Here is a 21,819-nt window from a genome sequence, read left to right as displayed (position 1 = left end):
TACCCGACAAGGCTGCCCCTTGTCCCCCCTACTATTCGCTATATCCCTCGAACCACTGCTGGAGACCATACGTAACAACCCACACATCAAAGGACTCAAAATTAGGGACGACACATTCACCATCGCAGCATACGCAGACGACATCCTCCTCACCCTGACTGACCCCATCCTAACCCTGACCACCCTCATAACAACCCTACAAGACTACTCAAAGATATCGGGATACCAACTCAATGCCACCAAATCAGACCTCATGCCGCTCAACCTGACAGAACCCACTATCCACTCCCTAAAACAAGACCTCCCCTTTCGGATTTGCCCAACGGCAATCACTTACCTGGGAGTCCAAATCACTAGTGACACCACCGCCTTATACAAAACCAACTATCCCCCACTCTTCCAGAAAGCAACCCAAAACCTGGAGCGCTGGAAGCAGATGAACATATCTTGGCTAGGAAGGATAGCTTCCGTTAAAATGAACCTCCTACCCAAATTCCTCTACGCCTTCCAAGCACTACCCATCCCCTGCAATAAAACGGACCTCAAAAGACTACAAACTGCTATAGACCGATTCATTTGGAACGGGAAAAAAACCCCGCATCCGCAGAGCCACATTATATGTTCCCAAACTCTCCGGAGGTCTAGGCCTCCCCAACCTTACCCACTACCTACATGCAGCCCACCTGACACAAATCCAACATTGGCATCTCCCCCCCGCACACAAACGATGGGTAGACCTGGAACACCTCATCTTTGGCCGAGACCACCCCTCCCAATACATGTGGCTCCAAAGGCAATACAGGCCACTGCCACCCCCCACTTCCCCAGCAATCACCCACTCCCTAGACCTCTGGGACCGACTCAGCGACAAATTTGACCTGTCCACAGGCCTCTCACCCCTCACCCCAATCCTCCGCAACAAAATGTTCCAACCTGGCCTCACACCTCAACACTACGCCCATTTTGAAGACCGCGACATAGTTAGGTTGGGACACCTCTATCCCAATGGCAAGCTCCTGCAATACACAGAACTCCCCAACCCCGAAACCCTAACCACATTTGATCACTTCCGCTACCTCCAACTCCGAAGCTTCGCAGCGACCGACACGGTTCGCATAGCAGCCACCTCGTCCCTGACCAGGTTTGAAAGAGACACCCTACAGTCACCATCCATGAAGAGCCAAATCTCATCTATCTACATAAACCTAACCACACACCACACGCAGATAGCCCTCCCATATATCACGGCGTGGGAAAAAGATCTCGGACCCCCCGGACTGGGCTGACATCTGGGCATCCATTAAATCTATCTCAATCTGCGTCACCCATCAAGAACAGGCATACAAAATGCTCTTCAGATGGTACCTCACCCCCTGCCGCCTGAAGGCCATGAAACAAAACCCCACCAACCTCTGCTGGAAAATGTGCGGGGAAACAGGCACATTCCTCCACTGCTGGTGGACATGCCCTAAACTTACACCCCTATGGAAAACTATGACGACCCTCCTATCTGGACTACTCAACAAACCAGTACCCCTTGACCCGTGGGCCCTTTTGCTCTCTAAGCCCCTGGACAGCTTCACCCGTAGTGAAAATAAGCTCATAGCAAGAATAGCCCTAGCCACACGCCGAGCAATCGCCGAAAACTGGTCCACAACACGTATACCCACTCACTCTCAAATACATACGAAAATCACAGACAGCATAGACATGGACAGACTAACAGCACAGATACATGACACCCCTAAATCATTCCACAAAGTCTGGGACCCATGGCTCGACGGAAACAATGTCCTCCCATGGTGACATACCAGACCTGACGACCTACACCACCGACGCTAACCACGACTAGGGTGAAGCGCACAGCTTCAACCCACCCTTAACCCAACCCCACCACCCTGGACTCGGAGGGAATACCCAGAAGGGCAGCAGCACTCTATTCGCTCCTCCACAGTTCCTCTCCCTCCCCCTTAACTACCCCCCTACTTAACACTACACTCCCTGTACCACCCACCCTAACCTCCTGGCCCTACGGACACAACCACAACCTCTGACCGACCCGAAGGCCACGCTCCCCCAGACAGTTATCCCCACCCCCCCAACAATGGGAGGACCACCACTGAAAGCTTCTGGCTAATGACCCTACGACCTCAACTATCTCTAATAACCGGAATATCCCGGAACAGGTACCTCGAAGGACGCCTCATAACCACCCCTAGAACCCTGTAACTCCACCTGACCGCAGGTAACACGACCCGAACGGTCGCACACGTAGCCTTCCTGACTCAAGGTCCTCAAAAGAAAAGGTTATGAGAGATACCAAACCACAATGCCAGAAACATGTCCTACTGAAATATTTTGTATCCTATTGTAACCCCCTAACTAACCAACCTCTTTTTTCTGTAAAAACGTTCATTAACTTTTGTTCATGAAAACTGAAAATGAAAAATAAAGAATCTTTAAAAAAAAAAAGATAGAAAAGTCTTAACCCACAACTAAGTATCCCCCCGTCTTCTATGAATTGTTCTAAAGGAAATGTAGATTTATAGATATATGTTAAATGTTTGTATTCCGGACTTGCAGTACATGTTAAATTGGGCAGCAGAGGATAAAGATGTGCACACCATCGCATATTGGAACAAAAACAAAAGTGCAAGTAGTGGGAATTGCCATTTTTACACCAAAAGTATCCAACTGAAATAATACCCAACTCCAAATATTTTAACAAAAACTTTGCAATACCCTTGTCAATTATCCACAGTTTCAAGTATAGTAAACAACCATGACATTCCAAAAGTCAATAAAGCGAGGAAAGAGTGTAAATAGAAACAGTCAGTGATGGAATGTTCCGTATCTCCAGTAAAGTGTAAATAGAAATAAACAGTCCGTGATGGAGTGTTCAGTAGTCCGTGATGGAGTGTTCAGTATCTTCAAGCCATTAGAATAAGTCCTGATTATAATGGGCCTGGTTTAAACATGGCATTGATAAAAATTCAGAGATAAAATAAAAACAATACACTATTTTCCAATATTAGGATAGAAAGATTTATTTATTTTCCAACAATTCCAAAATTATTACGGTCAACGTTTCAATTCATACGCACAGGTATGTTTATTGGGATTTTAGTTTGTCTGATAAGAAAACAAGTAAATACAGAAGCAAAACATGGCAGGGAAAGGACAATGGTAACAGCCGGCATGACAGCGGCCTGTTTCATTATTCTTCAGTCATGGCAAAGCACAGCTTAAAATACATTTTACTGAATTGTACCCCAGAATGCAGATCATATTGGAACCGTTCCACCTGGATTCTATTTATGCTGGGGAGGGACAGGTGCTAACTGATGCCATTTCACTTGTTTGACTTGGCATTCCCACGTGTGATCAGCGGGTGGCAAATGTCTTTCCCCTGCGAAAAGAAAGGGAAAAAATATAAAATATTAACAGAAAACACAAAGACGAATGCTGAATGTTGAACCATTGTTAGAATGGAGAAAATATCTCCACAAGAATGGCTCATTGTACGATGTAAGGTACAAAAATTAAGTCTATACAGTGCTCTATCAAAACGATCTTTGAATGAGTAGACTGATAAGAATATTTACATGACGTAGCAATCCTTATCAACAAGGCGTCATAGATCCTCTCTCACAAGAGAGAGTGCTGTACCCATGAAATCTAGCACTATGTGAATAAACAGATTGCATACTCTCATTGATGTGACATACTTGCAGTTTTTAATTTTACAAAGCTACTTAAACTCGCCTATCTCAGCAAACATGGAGATTCAGTTCCACCATATGTTCATATTGTGTTAAGTCCACCACTATGTCACAGTACCCCAAAATCGGTGGATCCTACACCAATTCCAACGTGGGAGATTAAATAGTGGCTTAAAGGGACACTCCAGGCACCCAGACCACTTCTGCTCATTGGAGTGGTCTGGGTGCCAACTCCCACTACCCTTAACCCTGCAAGTGTAATTATTGCAGTTTTTCATAAACTGCAATAATTACATTGCAGGGTTAACTCCACCTCTAGTGGCTGTCTACTAGACAGCCACTAGAGGTCACTTCCTAGTTTGTAGCACAGGTTTCCTGTGCTAGAGCGTCGCTGGACGTCCTCACGCTGTGTGAGGACCTCCAGCGTCGCTCAAAACCCCATAGGAAAGCATTGAAATGATTTTTCAATGCTTTCCTATGGGGAGACGTAATGCGCATGCGCGGCATTTCCGCGCATGCGCATTAGGTATCCTCGGCCGGTGAGCGAGATTAGTCTCGCCCACCGGCCGACGTAATCACTAGGAGGAGCGTCGCGGAGGCGGAGACAGCGGCGAGAGACATCGCCGCTGTCCCAGGTAAGTCACTGAAGGGGTTTTCACCCCTTCAGTAACCGGGGATTGGGGGGTGGGAGGGAGAGGGACCCTCCAGTGCCAGAAAAACGGATCGTTTTTCTGGCACTGGAGTTTCCCTTTAACACAATATGGCCATATGATGGAACTGATCCCCAGATTTGTTTGCTGAAATAGGTGATTTTAAGCAGCCTTATAAAATGTGTGCGCGGTACCTTAATCTGTATTACGTATACATTTTGGTCTCTACTGCAGCACTATTCCTGCAAAATGCAAGTTTGTGGTGTGCTCCTAATTCCCTTTTTGTCTATATTTGAAGTGTTTAATCGGTTTGCTGGCAGCATAGTGTAACAAACCATAGGTAGCAATGTTTATGTACATTACCTTAACGCTGACAGTTTTTGGTGACAAACACCACAAATATTAAATATATAAAAGCTGACTTTTCTACAACCCATTATAGTCTATGGTTAGCCAAAACACTAACTCCGAACTTAAATACTGTAGAAAGATTAACTTAAAACATCCACCTTGTGGTAGTGATGGTATGAACGCAAATTTACACATCTTCACGTTGTGCATTAGTTTACATTCACAGCTATTTTTCCACTTCAGACCTCTTATTTGGCAACATCAAAAAACTTCCAAACGTGTACTGTAAAGGTACAGATAACATGTTCAACTGGTATGTCTCAACCCATAAATTAAACTTCCACTTTGGTAAAAATAAAAAAAATACATAAATATCCATACTGTAGAATATTGCATATTCTATTCACATTAGATGTGTGCGTCTGGATTGAGCACGAGTAACAGATGGTATCAATAAGTCACATGGCTTTCTTTGAGAATTCTGGAATGTGGTTCTGAACCAATAGGAATCATATGAATGTTCTTACTTGATTGCTGTAACTACACAAAGAAAGGTTTTGACACAGACATCCTTCATTTAACTGGAGTGTTGGAGGTAGGTTTGAAATTTCTTTGATTTTATGGAAACAGACTCTTTCTGAGTCGAGCAATTACATTCATCATGTAACATCCTTTGTTATTTTATTACATTTTTGTAATGGTAAGCAGAATAAACCTAAAGAAACCGCAAGTCTGGTGCGTATTGATGTTTCTAACTGACACACAGAAGAATATATATGTATATTAACCTGAATATGCAATGGATCATGGGTTTTAAGACGGTGAGAGTGGTACCATAACAAGATGCTCACACCAACAGCTGGATACACTGCACAATGCCAGCTCCCTCCAGCTACACCCACTTACTGATTTCACAACTCTTGGCAGCAATGTGTCAATCTATTCAAACAATGATGTTTAAAAAAAAAAAAAAAAAAAAATGATTACCCAAAAAAAAAGAAAATTAGCAAGTCACTAAAGAGGCCATACCAAAGAAGCAATCATCTCAAATAATCCTGGCTTCTCTCAAATAACATGGCACCTATGGAGAGCGGTCTAATACAGAACTGGTCTCATTCCAATAACATGGCACTCATGGAGAGCTGTCTAATACAGAACTGGTTTCATTCCAATAACATAGCACCTATCAAGAGCGGTCTAATACAGAACTGGTCTCATTCCAATAACATGGCACCTATGGAGAGCTGTCTAATACAGAACTGGTCTCATTCCAATAACATGGCACGCACGGAGAGCTGTCTAATATAGAACTGGTCTCATTCCAATAACATGGCACTCATGGAGAGCTGTCTAATGCAGAACTGGTCTCCTTCCAATAACATGGCACTCATGGAGAGCTGTCTAATACAGAACTGGTCTCCTTCCAAAAAGCATGGCACTCGTGGAGAGCTGTCTAATACAGAACTGGTTTCATTCCAATAACATAGCACCTATCAAGAGCGGTCTAATACAGAACTGGTCTCATTCCAATAACATGGTATTCATGAGAGCCAATACAGAACTTACGTTATAGTTTTCATTTCCTTTTTCTCAGCGTCTGGGCGAGCCCGGTTAAGAACTTTAAGGAATTCTGAGGTTTTCGCCCTCATGCGAGTATGGATATAAGCCTGGTGACAAAACAAGGAGCAAAAGAGGGACAATTTAATTACAGCTTTAGCATCTAACGTCATTTCCAGTTATAGATCAATTAATAAGACATAGCACACATATAGAACAACAATTTTTACAGAGGCGAGGGCAGTTTTTCTACAGCAGATCCATTCGAAGCCTGTATCATTGTTTAAGCCATATCGAACTTCATATGAAGACATAAGAAAATGGAATCTAAAATGATCAAAATATAAAGCTTGCTTACTGACCATAGGCAGGCTGGATACTCCTGAATAACCATTTTTTGAACGATACATTGTTTAAGATTTGTGTTAATATTTGATAAATACTGTTTGCCAAATATTTAGATGGCAGGTACACCATGAATAGCAGATTAACGTGCAAATCATGAATTCAATAACTTATCATTGGAAAAATACAGACAAATTAGTCAATTAAAACATTTGTAAAATAATCATCTAAATAATAATACTGTGTGAGGACATAATTAGAAACGGTCCCCATCCAGTGTCAGGGACCCAGGTTAGCCATCCTTATAAAGTACCTTGGAGCACTTGATGTGATAGTGCAAATAATCCCGGAATGTGTGGATAAGGTTGATGGTATTGTCCCGTGCATTGGGGTTAGTATGGCGTGGAAAGAGCACTGAAGAAAAACGAAACACAAATGTAAGCAATAGTCAAAAGAAATACACATTTACTCATCACTAGTCAAAACAGAGCCCTTACAGGTATGCAAGAAGTGGCAGGTGCATTCGGACATGTTTTTCACCCTAAAACCACGGATAGTTGCAAATGATCTATTAAAGTGGCACTGTCACCGTATGGGGCAATAGTAAAATTGGGATCTGTGATGGGGGGGCGGGGGGGAATGGGAGGCAAGAGTACAGCAATGTGGTCTATGGAGGATCCTGCCAGATCCTCCTTAAATAGAGAGGGGGGGGGGGCGGAGAGAGGGGAGGGGGAGGAAGGGGTGATTGACACTTCTAGACTGTGTCAGGCAGAGGAAATATCTCTTGACTGGGTTGGAATTTCAGTAAAATTCCAACACAGTCTATATGAGTATTTCATAAATAGATTCCTTGATACATACTTACCAAATGTGATGTATCCAATATTATCACCCACAGCTGCATCTGTGTCCTTTAACTCCAGTGGAGGCTCTCTGTGACTGAAGAGTACCTGTGGCGCTGTGTGACTGGCACGCCGACCTTCTTTAAACTCCTGCACAAAGATAAGCATAGCCAAATATAAACAGGAGGTCACTAAAACATGATCCATTTAATGTGAACCCCACGGCTCTTTCGCCTCACACTAAACTGAGACATTTCAAAAACCAGTAGCCATCCAAAAAAAGAAACAAACGTATACGTGTGCTTCACCTGCATGAACACTTTGCCAATCACTACGTCATCATCATCTTTAAACACCGTGCTGAATACAACAGTCACTCTGTCTTTCTTGGCCTCCACGTACCTAGAAAAATGCCACCAATACACACATTAAGTATGCTCTGGTTTTTAATAGGCCAAAGAATAACACGTTACAGGTATGGTCTGCTCTGAAAAAAAGACTTACATGGTCTCATCATCACGGTAATGGATCACAGCTCTCCTCTCTCCCTCTCGTCCCTCTTCTTGAAACTTGAAATATTTTTCGAACACGGACGCAAAGCAGTTGCGTTTGAGCATGCCAGCTTGGTGAACAACGGAGTCTCGGTTTGGAGGTAGGTTCTCAAGATTGTACAACAAAGACACATTGTAACCTGCAGAGACAACATTTGTGTCGATCTTGTTATATGATGTATGTAAAACAGCAGGGATTCAATACAAAAGGAGATTTAACCCCTTAAGGACACATGACGTATGACATGTCACGATTGCCTTTTATTCCAGAACTTTGGTCCTTAACCCCTTAAGGACCAACTTCTGGAATAAAAGGGATTCCTGACATGTCACACATGTCATGTGTGGTTAAGGGGTTAAAGGAAACAATCATCCTAGTTTTAATTTCTTTAAAGGAGCAGTTACTCAAGACCAAAAAAGTGGATTCCTTTCCACCATTTACTGAGTAATAGATGGCATATCAGATAACCCCCTACAACATTTGGACCTGCCCCATTGATTAAAAGTATTCTATCCTAACACTAGTTAATCTACCACCAGATAAGGAATGCATAGGGATTCTTAATAGGATTACAGTTTGCCTCATTGACATCTGGATAAAGTGTGTGTGGAAGTAGCCTTCCTGTCAATTTAAACACATAACTTTGTAGAATTCACGTGTAGCCATCAAATACTGATACACAAAGCACAGATCACAGATTGCACAAAGATTTAATCTGCATCGTGTACAATAAAAAGGTTGAGGTGAACCTGACTATATGTGAGAAGTTACTGAACGGTCAGAACGGCACTAGCTTTTTGGGGAAGTTACCGGTGGGGGGAGGGGCTGATGTTTCACAACCGTTTGATGTGATAAATTGAGAGTGCAAAATGTAGGATAAATAACCAATGCACAGTTTTAACTGGGTAGAAGATATTCTTATTTTTCTACATCTTGGCTAAATTAAGCTAAATCTTACAAGTTGTCAGAATTTCTATTTATTTGAATTTAACGCAATCTGTACTTTTAGAATGGAATTTGATACATACCTGGTTCAGGATCAACCAAGAAATCCCCATAGGTTTTCGTTAAGGTCTGTCAGAAAGAAACAAACCGTGAGCTGAAAGTGCATTAAAACCCTTCATTGTTTAAATGACAGGCGGGCAAAACGAAATGTACCATTCAAGTAACAATGAAAGGAATATTTATTATCTGCACTAACAAGTATTATGAACCAGCCATGAATTTTAAAACTATAAATAATTTTAAAAGCTAAACAATACTATGCAGATCAAATGGCCAAATCAAAAATCCTATTTCTCACTAAAATAAAAACTGCACAGAGAGAAGGGGTCTCTAACCTCGATCGTGAAGCGGTTATTGGCTGGAATGAAATATGTCAATTTATCCGTAAACAGCCCTGCTCCAGCACTGAACACTCCAAATATTAAATAGGATTGATTCAGAAAGGAGACGATATAACTGCTACAGACTGACTTAAAGCGCAAATGTCTCTTTCACAAGATTCTGAATGCCTGGTGACTTTTTTGTTAACCATAAAATCTCAATTGGAATCTCACCAACTGTCTTTAACCTATTGTGTAGCACAATATCAGCAATATGCTGCACCTACACTGCATCTTAAAACAGTAGCAAACTCACAACTAATTGTAACATTTGTTTTGTGATAACATTTCAGCTGCAGACAAATAAATGTGAATACAAAAACATTATTATTTTTAAATAGCTCAAGTTTGCAGAACGTCATGTACACAAATTATGTGAAGTGTATGTTTTTCATTTGCCTTAAAATCTGCCTTTTATTATCACAATCTGTGGTATAAGATTCTCTTTTTACTTCTGATTCCTTCAAAGGTAGAAGTATATTTATAGAGCATTTTAACGCAAGCTCAAAGTCAGATTGTGAGTGGGAGAGTGAGGGGGTGCAGGAAAGTGAGCACACGCAGGGATTGGAATCATTATGTATCTTATCAGGAAATAAATGACAGTGTACACAGGAACGAAAGGAAACAAACTGTATCCAATATATCTAAGCTGCTATGTACATCTGATGTCTAACACTTGTTGGAAGTACAGGTGAATTTTATGCTGTTTAGGTGACTGTCCCTATGAGAACTAATAGAGTAAAGATGATTCCAGCACAAAAAAAATAAAATAAAATAAATTAAACAAATGTTCCCAATGGTAGGATACTTGGAAGCAGATTATTGAAAGGAAATATTTAGGGCAAAGGAGAATAAAGAATTGTTTGCTGAATCAGGGAGGACATTCCTGTGGGGCTTGCAGTTTACATCTTAATGTGTTGCAGAGCAGCTCTGAGCAGTGACTCAGGAAGGCTGAGACACACACTTCCTGTTAGACAGACCACATCGCTGCGTGTGCACACACGGCTCTAAGAAGGCTCTGTGTTTTCTTCCATAAAAGGCTCTCTCAATCACGTTCACGTAGCACAGGGAAAACATCCTGTACTGAACCTGGCGAAAGCCCGACCCGACCCAGTAATACACACACACACTGTAGACATCGGCTACTGGCTGGGCAAGCTGGGAAACTTAATGAAAACCACAACAATTATGGAATTTATGGAAACAAAAATCAGGCAGTTTAAGACTGGTCTATTTCCTCCATTAAAAAGGTTTGAACCAATCTCCCTGCCGCCCTCTTTCCTTTAACATAACCTCTGCTAGACCCTGTCTCACCTGTTTGTCTCACTTAGATTGTAATCTTAATAGCCATCTCGTGCTCTGCACAAATCCCTAGGGAGGGATTTCTTTCCTTCTCTACTAAATGTGTCTAATTCTGTATTGTACCTTTTGCTAACACACCTTGTGTACAGCTCTGCACAGAATGTTGGCACTTCATAAAATAAAGGAAAACTTTTGCTGACTTGCTGAGCACCAAAATTATTAGAGCAGGGGTGTCAACCAGTCCCCATTTTGTTTTTTTTAAACTACAACTAAAGCTTATTAGTATGCTGCCAAAATCTACTTCTATGCTCTCACAACTTTAAATACATATGTTAACAATACATCAATATGAACGTATTATTTATGTTTTCTTTTGTTTCCTGTTGAGGAATGGCTATTGCCCTTACAAATGATGGCAGAAGATGCCTCTCCGCCCTGTCTTTTATGTTTCCTTTAACGCTATGGACTCTATGTAGGTATTTACACACATGTGCGGTGGGTATGACTTCCGCGCATGCACACGTTTGTTGCTGGACCAGAGGGCTGACACATCTCTGCGCAATGTCACTTCCAAGTGACAATCGCGCCACAACCTTTCTACCATACGTTTGCCACTACCCTATGGAAAAGACATGCGCGGTGCGTCACATCCAGGTGGCTTTCACAAATACAACTACCGTATGTATTACGGATGCATCACAACTAAGAACTGATCCTGAAGACGTCATTTTCCAGCACGATCGATACAGGAAGTAACTAAAGAAGATAATTAATATAGCCAAGCAACGCCAGACACGAATAATGTATTAAGACTTAACCTATATAAGCAGATGCCATGCACATTAGCACCACACTTCTGATGAAACCCCAATGGGAAACATGTTAAGTGTGATTGTATAGCCTACTTTTGATTTTAGCATAGTACTTTATATTGTTTAGTTTGTTTATTGTTTTTATGTTGCAATAAAGTTAATCCTTTTTAGACTTAATTCATTTTGGATTTTACTTTGCACTCTGCAATTACTGGCTTCTTGGTTCCACTCATTCCAGGTGGGGATTGTACCACAAAAGCTCAAGAACATCAGAGCAGGTCCATGCTCTGTAACATGTAAGTAGGATACTTACCTTTTTATTCTACATAGTTATCTTCATTCTGTACCATTGGATATACCAATCTTTTGTCTCCACATACTCACATTATCTCTTGGAGAAATACCACCACTCACTATATACCCTAAGACAGGTATTATTCGGTCCACACTAAATACAGCAGAACTCTTAGAAGCTCTAAAAAGTGTGAGTGTGTCTATTACACAACTATACTTTATTTAAATTTGTAAACATATTGCACTATTATTGTGTTTGTTTCTACTTTTTTCTTTTTGAGATATCCAATATTACTCAGTGAGAGAGAGAGAGAGAGTGTGTTTTCTGTGATTACACTTAAGGGTTAACTTCCATTAGGCACGGTTTATCTATCGCTTGTTTTAAAGTCTATTAAATCCTACTACAGACAAAATTAAATGGATAAAAACTTTCCAGAAAAAATAAAAAAAAATCCCTTTGCCTAAATAACTATTGTGTAAATACTGTTTTTCCAGTTTTAGAAATGTTTTATCAGTGGTTACATTTTATATACTGCAAGCAACTCCACAAACCATTCTAATGATCGGTACTACATGCCCCATAATGCACTCAGTGAAACAACAAATGTGATTCCATACGAGAGAAATTTGCATTACAGCTTTACGTGACCCTTTTCAGAAATGATTGGGCAATATGGTGCTGTATGTAAATCATTCTATGATTTATAAAAAATAATCCACACTGCATCAAAACTGATCCATAATACAGGAGAAATCTGGTATTCTCACCTCATCAGTGCCATGTTCCTGCAGCTCCTTGTAGAACTTTAGTGAAATACTGATCATCATCTTGGCTTTGTCACCATTTGGATTAGAGATATGGTAAAGCACTCCATCGAAGTCTGGAGAGGAAGCAGATTAAAAAGGCATCAACACTATAGCAAATGAGAGGCAGTCCTGCTGTCCTGGCTCTCTGTGCTGGGACCAACCCCATCATCATATACTAACACTGCAGCGTGCTTTAGGTTAGTGATGGAAGCAAAGGATGGCTGAACGGTGTAAATGGCTTACTGATAAATGCAATGGGGACTAAAAGACGTGGAGAAGGGCAGACTAAAACTTGGTGGATTATAATCACATGTAGATATTCTGTTAGTACCCTCGGTAATTCACCGTCGCCTATAGTCTACTCAAATTAAATTATCCCCCTATGCAATTGTTAACTACAATCTATTTTACAATTTCTCTGTCAATGATTTGCTTAAAACAAGAAATGCCTCCCATTGTTCCAAAACTTCAAGAGGTTTTTATGGACTACACCCTTGTGTATTTTGGCCCATATCCCTCCAGTTACACCACACAAAATACTATACTCCGTGATGGGGACAACCTTAAGGAATCAATGATGTAATTCAGAATACGTTTCCTAGCAAGCTGGCTGCTAGACAGTCACGCTCCGGCAATTGTTTATATATTCCTATATCATATGTTTGGCTTCTATAAATCACATTGTATTTAAAACAGAGAAGAGAATGGTTAAGGCAGAAGAAAACCTGCAGAATCCACACAGTTTAAGGCAGGTCAATGGGACGTGGACACAAGCCACAATATTCGCTAGGGGCATACACTGTAATATAATAGGGGTTATTTATGAAAAGTGGTCTGAAGTACTAAACATTGAGCAATCACCATGGAAACCAGGAGACATGTTCCAGCAATGACTTCCCCTTTTACATGTTTGCCCCACTTTTAGAACATAATTATTTTCATACTTAACATCCAATGTATCCATAGTGCAGACATCTGCTCCTGTAATGCTGCATTTTTCAAACAGACACTAAACACACTTCCACATCGTTATAAGATATTGAGATGTTGATATCTATACCATTTTTCTACTTTGGCCTAAAATTTGCTTTGAATTCCTGACAAAATAAACTTTAGTTATAGGGACACTCCCACACCAACAAAAAAATAATCTCAATGAAGTTGGTGTAGGGCAAGGAGTGCCCGGGTGGTGTCTTATCTTACAGTGTTTAAACCATTTTTGAAAGGTTTAACCCTGCAGTTGTCCCCCAGCGCCCATTAGTACTGTCTCTTCAGTCTTCTGCAGTGATCAGAGGGGTTCTGCAGTGGTGGCAGCGGGAGGAGACAGAAGCCCAAAAAAACAACTTCCGGGTAAATTTGTTTGAAACCCCATAAAGTAAGACTGGAAACCAGTGGCTCCCGCCCCCACCGAGATGAAATGTTTGTTTAAGTAATGAGTGTTCCTTTAAGAACTATGTGGGGTTTATTCAGTTAGATCAAAACTGAACAAACGGAAACATTCATGGAAAGGAGCCCAAAAAGTCAAGCTGCCACTACAGCCAAATTGTCAAATTTTCCAAAGAAGTAATTTTAGCCTAGATTTTGGAAATCAGATTACATTTGCTGCAATTTGGTATTTAGCGAGTAACCTGTGAGTATTACACAGAAAGGGTCAGTATTGTTCCATCAAGCTCAGTTTCAGAAATGAGGAGCAAATTGAATGGTCTATGCAGATTACACAAATTAACCAGATTTTGCAGCTACTGAATAAACACACATAATCAATGGTCATCAAGGAACGATGTTAACATTTCTTGGCAGACTCAGGCAATGCGAAGGGCGGATGATCTTACCTGCAAATGTTACTTCTACTGCCTCTGGCTTGTTCCTGAAACAGACAAATATTAAGAGTCAGCTAGTGTGAACCATGTCATTTGGCTGTGAATTGGGATCAGAAGCATTAACAGACGGCTCTGTGAAGCAGGAAGGCAGACAATATTGGACTATAAACTCCCCTAGCTTGATATGTGTTTACAGTTACTGACAACCTACCAGCTGGCACAATGTATCCAAATTATAATAAAACAGTTTATCTTACATGTCAAATAAACAGCAGAATAGATCTCTTTGTTAAACACCACTTATCAAACAAAGATACATACATCCAAAAGCCCAAGTCTTGTGTAAGGTTGGAGAGTAGTAGCATTAAAGGGACATTATTTACAACTACAGCTTAAAGCGGCACTGTCATGCCGAACTTACCTTTCCTCAATCTCTTCCTCTTCTCCCCCTCTCTCTGGATCTGTTATTCATTTCTTCCTGTCTTCTTTAGTTTTCTTTAAAATCATAAGACAAAGTAGGGACTCTGTCTTATGGAGGATTCCTCCGCTTGACCAGCTCTGACCAGCGGAGGAGCAAAGTGTGCTTCATTTCCGCTGGTCAGAGCAATTTCCCATGATCCCTAGCTTTCCTCCCAGTTCCCACAATGCTTCCTGTCAGTATTGCCGAACGTCCTGTCACTTAGACAGAACGCCGGCAAAACTGCCGAATTGCATCCTAACAGAATGAGAAGAGTTTCTCCATTGGTGTTAGGATGCAATTCGGTACTTTGTTCGGATCGGAATTTCATTCTAATGAATGAAACTCCAATCCTATTCATTGCTGTGGCTGCATCTTGCAGCCGCTTAGTAGATAACTCCCTAATTCCCACGGTATTAGGGAGCTATCTACTAAAAGGCTGAAAGACCTGAATTGGTCTTTCAGCCAAATTTACTAACACTAAGTAAAAATGACTTGGTATTAGTAAATAATATGCGCCTACTCGCTATACCGCGAGTAGGGGCATGTCTAGTAAGCAGTGAGCAGCCTGTGGCATTTTTATTTGGGTGGGGGGGTGGGTGACTAGGGGCTTGGGCACCCCTAGTCACCTTGATGGGGGTGGGGGAAATTTACTTAGTGCCCCCACCCGCCGCCCAGGGGTGGGGGCGGGGGGAGGACAGTAGGTCCCCCCCCCTTATTACTATTATGGCCCCCACCCGCCGCCCAGGGGTGGGGGCCGGGGGGGAGGACAGTAGGTCCCCCCCCCCCCATTATCGTTATGGCCCCCACCCGCCGCCCAGGGGTGGGGGCCGGGGGGGGGGGGGGGGGAGAGGACAGTAGACCCCCCCTTATTACTATTATGGCCCCCACCCGCCGCCCAGGGGTGGGGGCCGGGGGGGAGGACAGTAGGTCCCCCCCCATTATCGTTATGGCCCCCACCCGCCGCCCAGGGGTGGGGGGGGACAGTAGGTCCCCCCCCCTTTTACCATTATGGCCCCCACCCGTCGGCCAGGGGTGGGGGCCGGGGGCTGGAGGACAGTAGGTCCCCCCCCCCCCTTATTACTATTATGGCCCCCACCCGCCGCCCAGGGGTGGGGGCTGGAGGACAGTAGGTCCCCCCCCCTTATTACTATTATGGCCGCCACCCGCCGCCCAGGGGTGGGGGCCGGCGGGGGAGGACAGTAGGTCCCCCGTCCACCCCCCTTATTACCCTGTTTTTTTTTTTTTTTTACAGTGAGCAGCCACAGGCTGCTCACTGTTTAGTGGACATGCCCCTACTCGCGATATAGCGAGTAGGGGCATTGGGGAGATTTTAATCTCCCTTGTGCTATTATGGGGGTCATATTGACCCCCATAGAGTGAGGAGGGGCCCTGGGGGCTTATGAAGTGGTGGGGAGCACTGCTCCCTGCCGCTTCTATAGTTACATATTACAAGCCGGTAGCTCCCTCCTTGTAATAAACCGAACAAACAAACGAACACTGATACACAGTGTTAGTTTGTTCATCTGATTTTTTTCTATTCATTCATTCGTCTGTCTGATGAATGAATGAATAGATGAAATTCCCGTTCGCATGTCCAGGTGTTTAACTGGGCATGTGCGGGAATCTCACAGGCTATCTAGTGTGGGCAGATGACGTGTCCCACAGGGACTTCACCTACCCACACAAAGATGGCGGCGCCCTGAATATAGATCGGGGCAGAAAATAAAGAATAAAAAATAGGTAATGTGGGGGGCTTAGGGGCATTTGGGGGTAAATAGGGGGTCGATTGGATGTAGTTGAGGCGGGAGGGGGGTTTAAAAAAAAACGGAATTCGGCATGACAGTGCCGCTTTAATGTAGTTGTTCTGGAGAGTATAGTCAGTCCCTGCAGGCATTTTCATGTACACACTGCCGTTTCAAAGCAAAGGCAGTGTTTACATATTGCTCCCTAGAGACACCTCCAGTGGCAATCACTCAGACGGCCACTAGAGGTGGTTCCTGGGTCAGTGCTTCACAATGTGCAGCATTGACGTTCAGCATCTCCACGCTCTGCATGGAAACCCTAAACATTCCTTATAGAGATGCATTGATTCAATGTATCACTATGAGGGGACGCTGATTGGCCAGGGTGGCGTTTGGCTCTGCCCAAGTACCACCTCCTTGGCTGAGATCATCAGAATTGATGATCTCAGCCAATCCAATGCTTTTTCGATGGGAAAGCATTGGATTAGCTGAAATCATCAATTCTGATAAAGTCAGCCAAGCAGGTGGATTGGGGGCAGAGCCAGCGCCGCCAGACCTGCACAGCCCTGGAATAAATGTGAGTTTTATTTTTATTTAAGGGGTAGCTAAATAGTGTTTTTAACAATATAGGGTCAGGAATACAAGTTTGTATTCCTGACCCTAAATTGTTCCTTTACGCTTAATAATTCATTTTATAATGAATTTATAAACAAATTCAGTTATTTTCTCACTTGTGAATACTTGCATTATGAAAGGGAAACTCTGCCCAAATGAAAAAAAAAAAATAGCATGTAGTAGATATACCTTCATTGAACTTTACAATTTGTGAGATGTGTTTTGCCAAAGGCTATATTTAACATAAAATGTCAATATAATTTGTGAAACTTTCAACACCAGGCACTATGAAATACTGTATATAAAAAAAATAAAAATGTGAAGATAAACAGTTCAAGGAATGAGTAAGGCTCCAGTTTGGATAACATCTGGTTAGGCTTGTTCCAGCATGCACGCTTACATAAGGAATGATTCAAAGATGGGGCCTGTCTGAACGAGCTGTGAAATGCAGCAGAGGAGGAAGTAACAAATGAGTTAGTGGGGGTTTCAATTTTAATATGAACAGGAAGAAGACGCTGCCCATTACAGAGCGTTTAAAAGAGGATGCTATGATTTTGAGCAGATTTGCCGTCAGTATACCTTATAATGTCTATTGTTTAATTTCTAACTGTGGCTTGGAGAGGTAAGAGGCATGATGGGACATTTTCCCAGTCAAAGACAAACAACTTAGAACACCTTGCTCCTCTCCCCATGGTCCAAAATAGCAAGATATAATAACAGTAAATAAATGAATAAACATGCAGGGTAATGTATGACTAGTGACAGTGATGGAAGGTGCACAATGTGGAGCAATCACCTTGGAAACCAATGGAATGTTCCTGCAGACTAAAATAACTTTGCAGCAGATATCCCATAATGGCTGCTGGTGACCTACAAATTAAACAGTCAGTCAGCAATGTGGTTGAGAGTGATGGGATTTACAATATTTTGCAGCTAGAGTACCAGTTCATGGCAGGCCCTTTCTTACGTAGAACAGTCAGATTAAGTCACTAAATGCTGTAACATCATTAGGAGTTTAATTAATGGAACTGTGGAACTTAATGAATGGAACTTGTACAGATGGAGGATACAGGTTCACCTTCTCCCATAAATTTACAGTAGATTATACACACGTCCCTTTGCCACTATGAATAGGTAATGATTGCCAGACTGAGACCCACCCTCTACCTGCCTGTAATCTCCCCTGTAACCTTTACCATCCACAGCCATTACCACCTCTCCCACGCCTTAATCTCCTTACCTGCCAGCGTGATGCTGTGAACTACACCTCTAAATAACTAGCATCATGACTGAAACAAGAAACAAAAAAACTTTATTTGCCCAAATTCTTACCTCTTACTTCCCTCTTGGCACAGACCTCTTACCCCTCAGACATATTACCCCCATGCTCCCCCCTAGCACAGACCCCTTAAGCCCCATGCTTCCCCCCTGGCACAGACCCCTTAAGCCCCCAGGCTCCCTCCTAGCAGACCCCCTTATCCCCCTCCTGGCAGACCCCCTTACCCCCCAGGCTCCCTCCTGGAAGACCCCCTTACCCCCCAGGCTCCCACCTGGCAGACCCCCTTACCCACCCCCCACCCCCAGGCTCCCTCCTGGCAGACCCCCTTACCCCCCCCCCAGGCTCCCTCCTGGCAGACCCCCTTACCCCCTCCCCAGGCTCCCTCCTGGCAGACCCCCTTACCCCCCAGGCTCCCTCCTGACAGACCCCCTTATCCCCCCAGGCTCCCTCCTGGCAGACCCCCTTATCCCCCCCAGGCTCCCTCCTGGCAGACCCCCTTACCCCCCAGGCTCCCTCCTGACAGACCCCCTTATCCCCCCAGGCTCCCTGTTAGTTCACCCCCCAGGCCCTCTCCTGGCAGACCCCCTTATCCCCCTCCAGGCAGACCCCCTTAACCCCCCAGGCTCCCTCCTGGCAGACCCCCTTAACCCCCAGGCTCCCTCCTGGCAGACCCCCTTACCCCCCCCCCCCAGGCTCCCTCCTGGCAGACACCCTTACCCCCCCCCCCCAGGCTCCCTCCTGGCAGACCCCCTTACCCCCCAGGCTCCCTCCTGACAGACCCCCTTATCCCCCCAGGCTCCATCCTGGCAGACCCCCTTATCCCCCCAGGCTCCATCCTGGCAGACCCCCTTATCCCCCCAGGCTCCCTCCTGACAGACCCCCTTATCCCCCCAGACTCCCTGTTAGTTCACCCCCCAGGCTCCCTTCTGGCAGACCCCCTTACCCCCCAGGCTCCCTCCTGGCAGACCCCCTTATCCCCCCAGGCTCCCTGTTAGTTCACCCCCCAGGCTCCCTTCTGGCAGACCCCCTTAGCCCCCAGGCTCCCTCCTGGCAGACCCCCTTACCCCCCAGGCTCCCTCCTGGCAGACCCCCTTATCCCCCCAGACTCCCTGTTAGTTCACCCCCCAGGCTCCCTCCTGGCAGACCCCCTTACCCCCCCAGGCTCCCTCCTGGCAGACCCCCTTACCCCCCCAGGCTCCCTCCTGGCAGACCCCCTTACCCCCCCAGGCTCCCTCCTGGCAGACCCCCTTACCCCCCCAGGCTCCCTCCTGGCAGACCCCCTTACCCCCCCAGGCTCCCTCCTGGCAGACCCCCTTACCCCCCCAGGCTCCCTCCTGGCAGACCCCTTTACCCCCCCCCAGGCTCCCTCCTGGCAGACCCCCTTACCCCCCAGGCTCCCTCCTGGCAGACCCCCTTACCCCCCAGGCTCCCTCCTGGCAGACCCCCTTACCCCCCAGGCTCCCTCTTAGTTCACCCCCTGTTAATTCACACCCCATGTTCCGAGTCCCCGACCCACCTCTCCGCGGCCCCCAGCCCGGGTCCCCACTCACCCAGCCGCTGCATTATCGAATTTGAGGGCGAGGGTCTCCTCGATGATGCGGTTATTGACCTCGAGCAGGATCATGGCGGCTGCCGGCGGGGTGACAGGGAAGGTTCTCTCGGTGTCGGTGTGTGACAGGCCGCCGCTCCCTGCCCAGTCTAACCCAGCAACCACTTCCCTCTTCCCGGACTGCAAGATGGCGGCGCCCAGAGTGACTTCCTCCGTACGGCATCATGGCGGCGCCCAGAGTGACTTCCTCCGTACAGCATCATGGCGGCGGCCATACATCCTCCCCCTCCGTACGGCATCATGGCGGCGGCCATACATCCTCCGTACAGCATCATGGCGGCGGCCATACATTAACCCCTTAACCCCTTAAGGACTGGACTGTTTTTGCGATGTTGTACATTTGCGACCAGGCATCTTTTTACACTTTTGTGGTGTTTGTGTTTAGCTGTAATTTTCCGCTCTCTCATTTACTGTTCCCATACAAATTATATATTGTTTTTTTCAGGACAAAAGGGGCTTTCTTTACATACCATTATTTATATAATCTCATGTAATTTAATTTTTTAAAAATGAAAAAATATGAGGAAAAATTGAAAAAAATACATGTTTTTTGACTTTTATGTGAAAATCTTTTACTCATCTACAAAAGCGAATGAAAAAAACTGCTAAATAGATTCAAAATTTTGTCCTGAGTTTAAAAATACCCAGTGTTTACATGCTTTTTGCTATTTTTTTGCATGTTATGGGGCTATAAGTACAAGTAGGATATTGCGGTTTCAAAACATACATTTTTAAAATGTATCAATAGTGACATTGTAACACTATTATCTGTCATAAATCGCTGAATAACACCCCACATGTACATATTTTTTTTAAAGTAGACAACCCAGGGTATTCAATATGGGGTATGTCCAGACTTTTTTAGTAGCCACTTAGTCGCAAACACTGGCCAAAGTTAGCGTTCATATTTGTTTGTGTGTGAAAAAAGTAAAAAACTAAATTGAACGCTAATTTTGGCCAGTGTTTGTGACTAAGTGGTTACTAAAAAAGACTGGACATACCCCATTTGCAATACCTTGGGTTGTCTTCTTTTGCAAATGGTATGCCATCATGGGGGTAATTCTCATTCCTGGGCTACCATACGCTCTCAAAGGCAACGTAACCAACCTGGCCATTTTCAATGTAAAAATATTTGACCCATATATTTGACCCTGTAACTTTCAAAAACGCTATAAAACCTGTACATGGGGGGTACTTTTATACTCAGGAGACTTTGCTGAACACAAATATTAGTGTTTCAAAACTGGAAAATGTATCACAACAATTATATCATCAGTAAAAGTGCTGTTTGTGTGTGAAAAATGCAAAAAAAGTCACTTTCACTGACAATATCATCGCTGTGATATGTTTTACTGTTTTGAATCACTAATATTTGTGTTCAGCAAAGTCTCTCGAGTAAAACAGTAACCCCCATGTACAGGTTTTAGGGTGTCGTAGAACGTTACAGGGTAAAATACAGTGACAGCAAATTAAATTCTCTGGACTTTCGGCTTGGGTTGGCAGGCAGGTCCCTTAAATTGCAATCAATAAAATAACTTAATTATGTAAAAATATTACATAAATACGCACGTAGAATTTAAATATATATGCATATTTATATATTTGAAGTCTACGTGTATATTTATATAATTATTTATGTAATTTTGTATATGGACATATGAATAGTTCGTATTCT

General features: G+C 43.8%; 1 protein-coding gene across 1 annotated transcript; it reads right to left on the bottom strand.

The window, feature by feature from the left end:
* Positions 1 to 3,031: 3,031 nt before the first annotated feature.
* On the bottom strand, positions 3,032 to 20,275 carry ARPC2 (actin related protein 2/3 complex subunit 2). The gene is made up of 10 exons (XM_063429248.1): positions 20,086 to 20,275; positions 14,452 to 14,486; positions 12,581 to 12,693; positions 9,048 to 9,093; positions 7,972 to 8,158; positions 7,776 to 7,869; positions 7,491 to 7,617; positions 6,939 to 7,039; positions 6,290 to 6,390; positions 3,032 to 3,409 (listed from the first exon to the last, which is right to left on the bottom strand). Exons 1-10 carry the CDS (start codon positions 20,157 to 20,159, stop codon positions 3,385 to 3,387), a joined length of 903 nt encoding a protein of 300 aa, XP_063285318.1. The 5' UTR covers positions 20,160 to 20,275; the 3' UTR covers positions 3,032 to 3,384.
* Positions 20,276 to 21,819: the final 1,544 nt, after the last annotated feature.

The sequence above is a fragment of the Pelobates fuscus genome, chromosome 8 (assembly GCF_036172605.1).
Source record: "Pelobates fuscus isolate aPelFus1 chromosome 8, aPelFus1.pri, whole genome shotgun sequence".
NCBI lineage: Eukaryota > Metazoa > Chordata > Amphibia > Anura > Pelobatidae > Pelobates > Pelobates fuscus.
The sequence above is the reverse complement of the archived record's forward strand: the minus strand, read 5'-3'. Positions and strand labels throughout refer to the sequence as shown.

Excerpts from the sequence above, each read along its gene's own strand:
- ARPC2 (XM_063429248.1), bottom strand. The coding sequence starts at position 20,159 with ATGATCCTGCTCGAGGTCAATAACCGCATCATCGAGGAGACCCTCGCC. Across the intron at positions 14,487-20,085 it reads TTCGATAATGCAGCGGCTGG|GAACAAGCCAGAGGCAGTAG; the intron begins GTGAGTGGGGAC and ends TGTCTGTTTCAG. Across the intron at positions 3,410-6,289 it reads AAGGAAATGAAAACTATAAC|GGGAAAGACATTTGCCACCC; the intron begins GTAAGTTCTGTA and ends TTCTTTTCGCAG.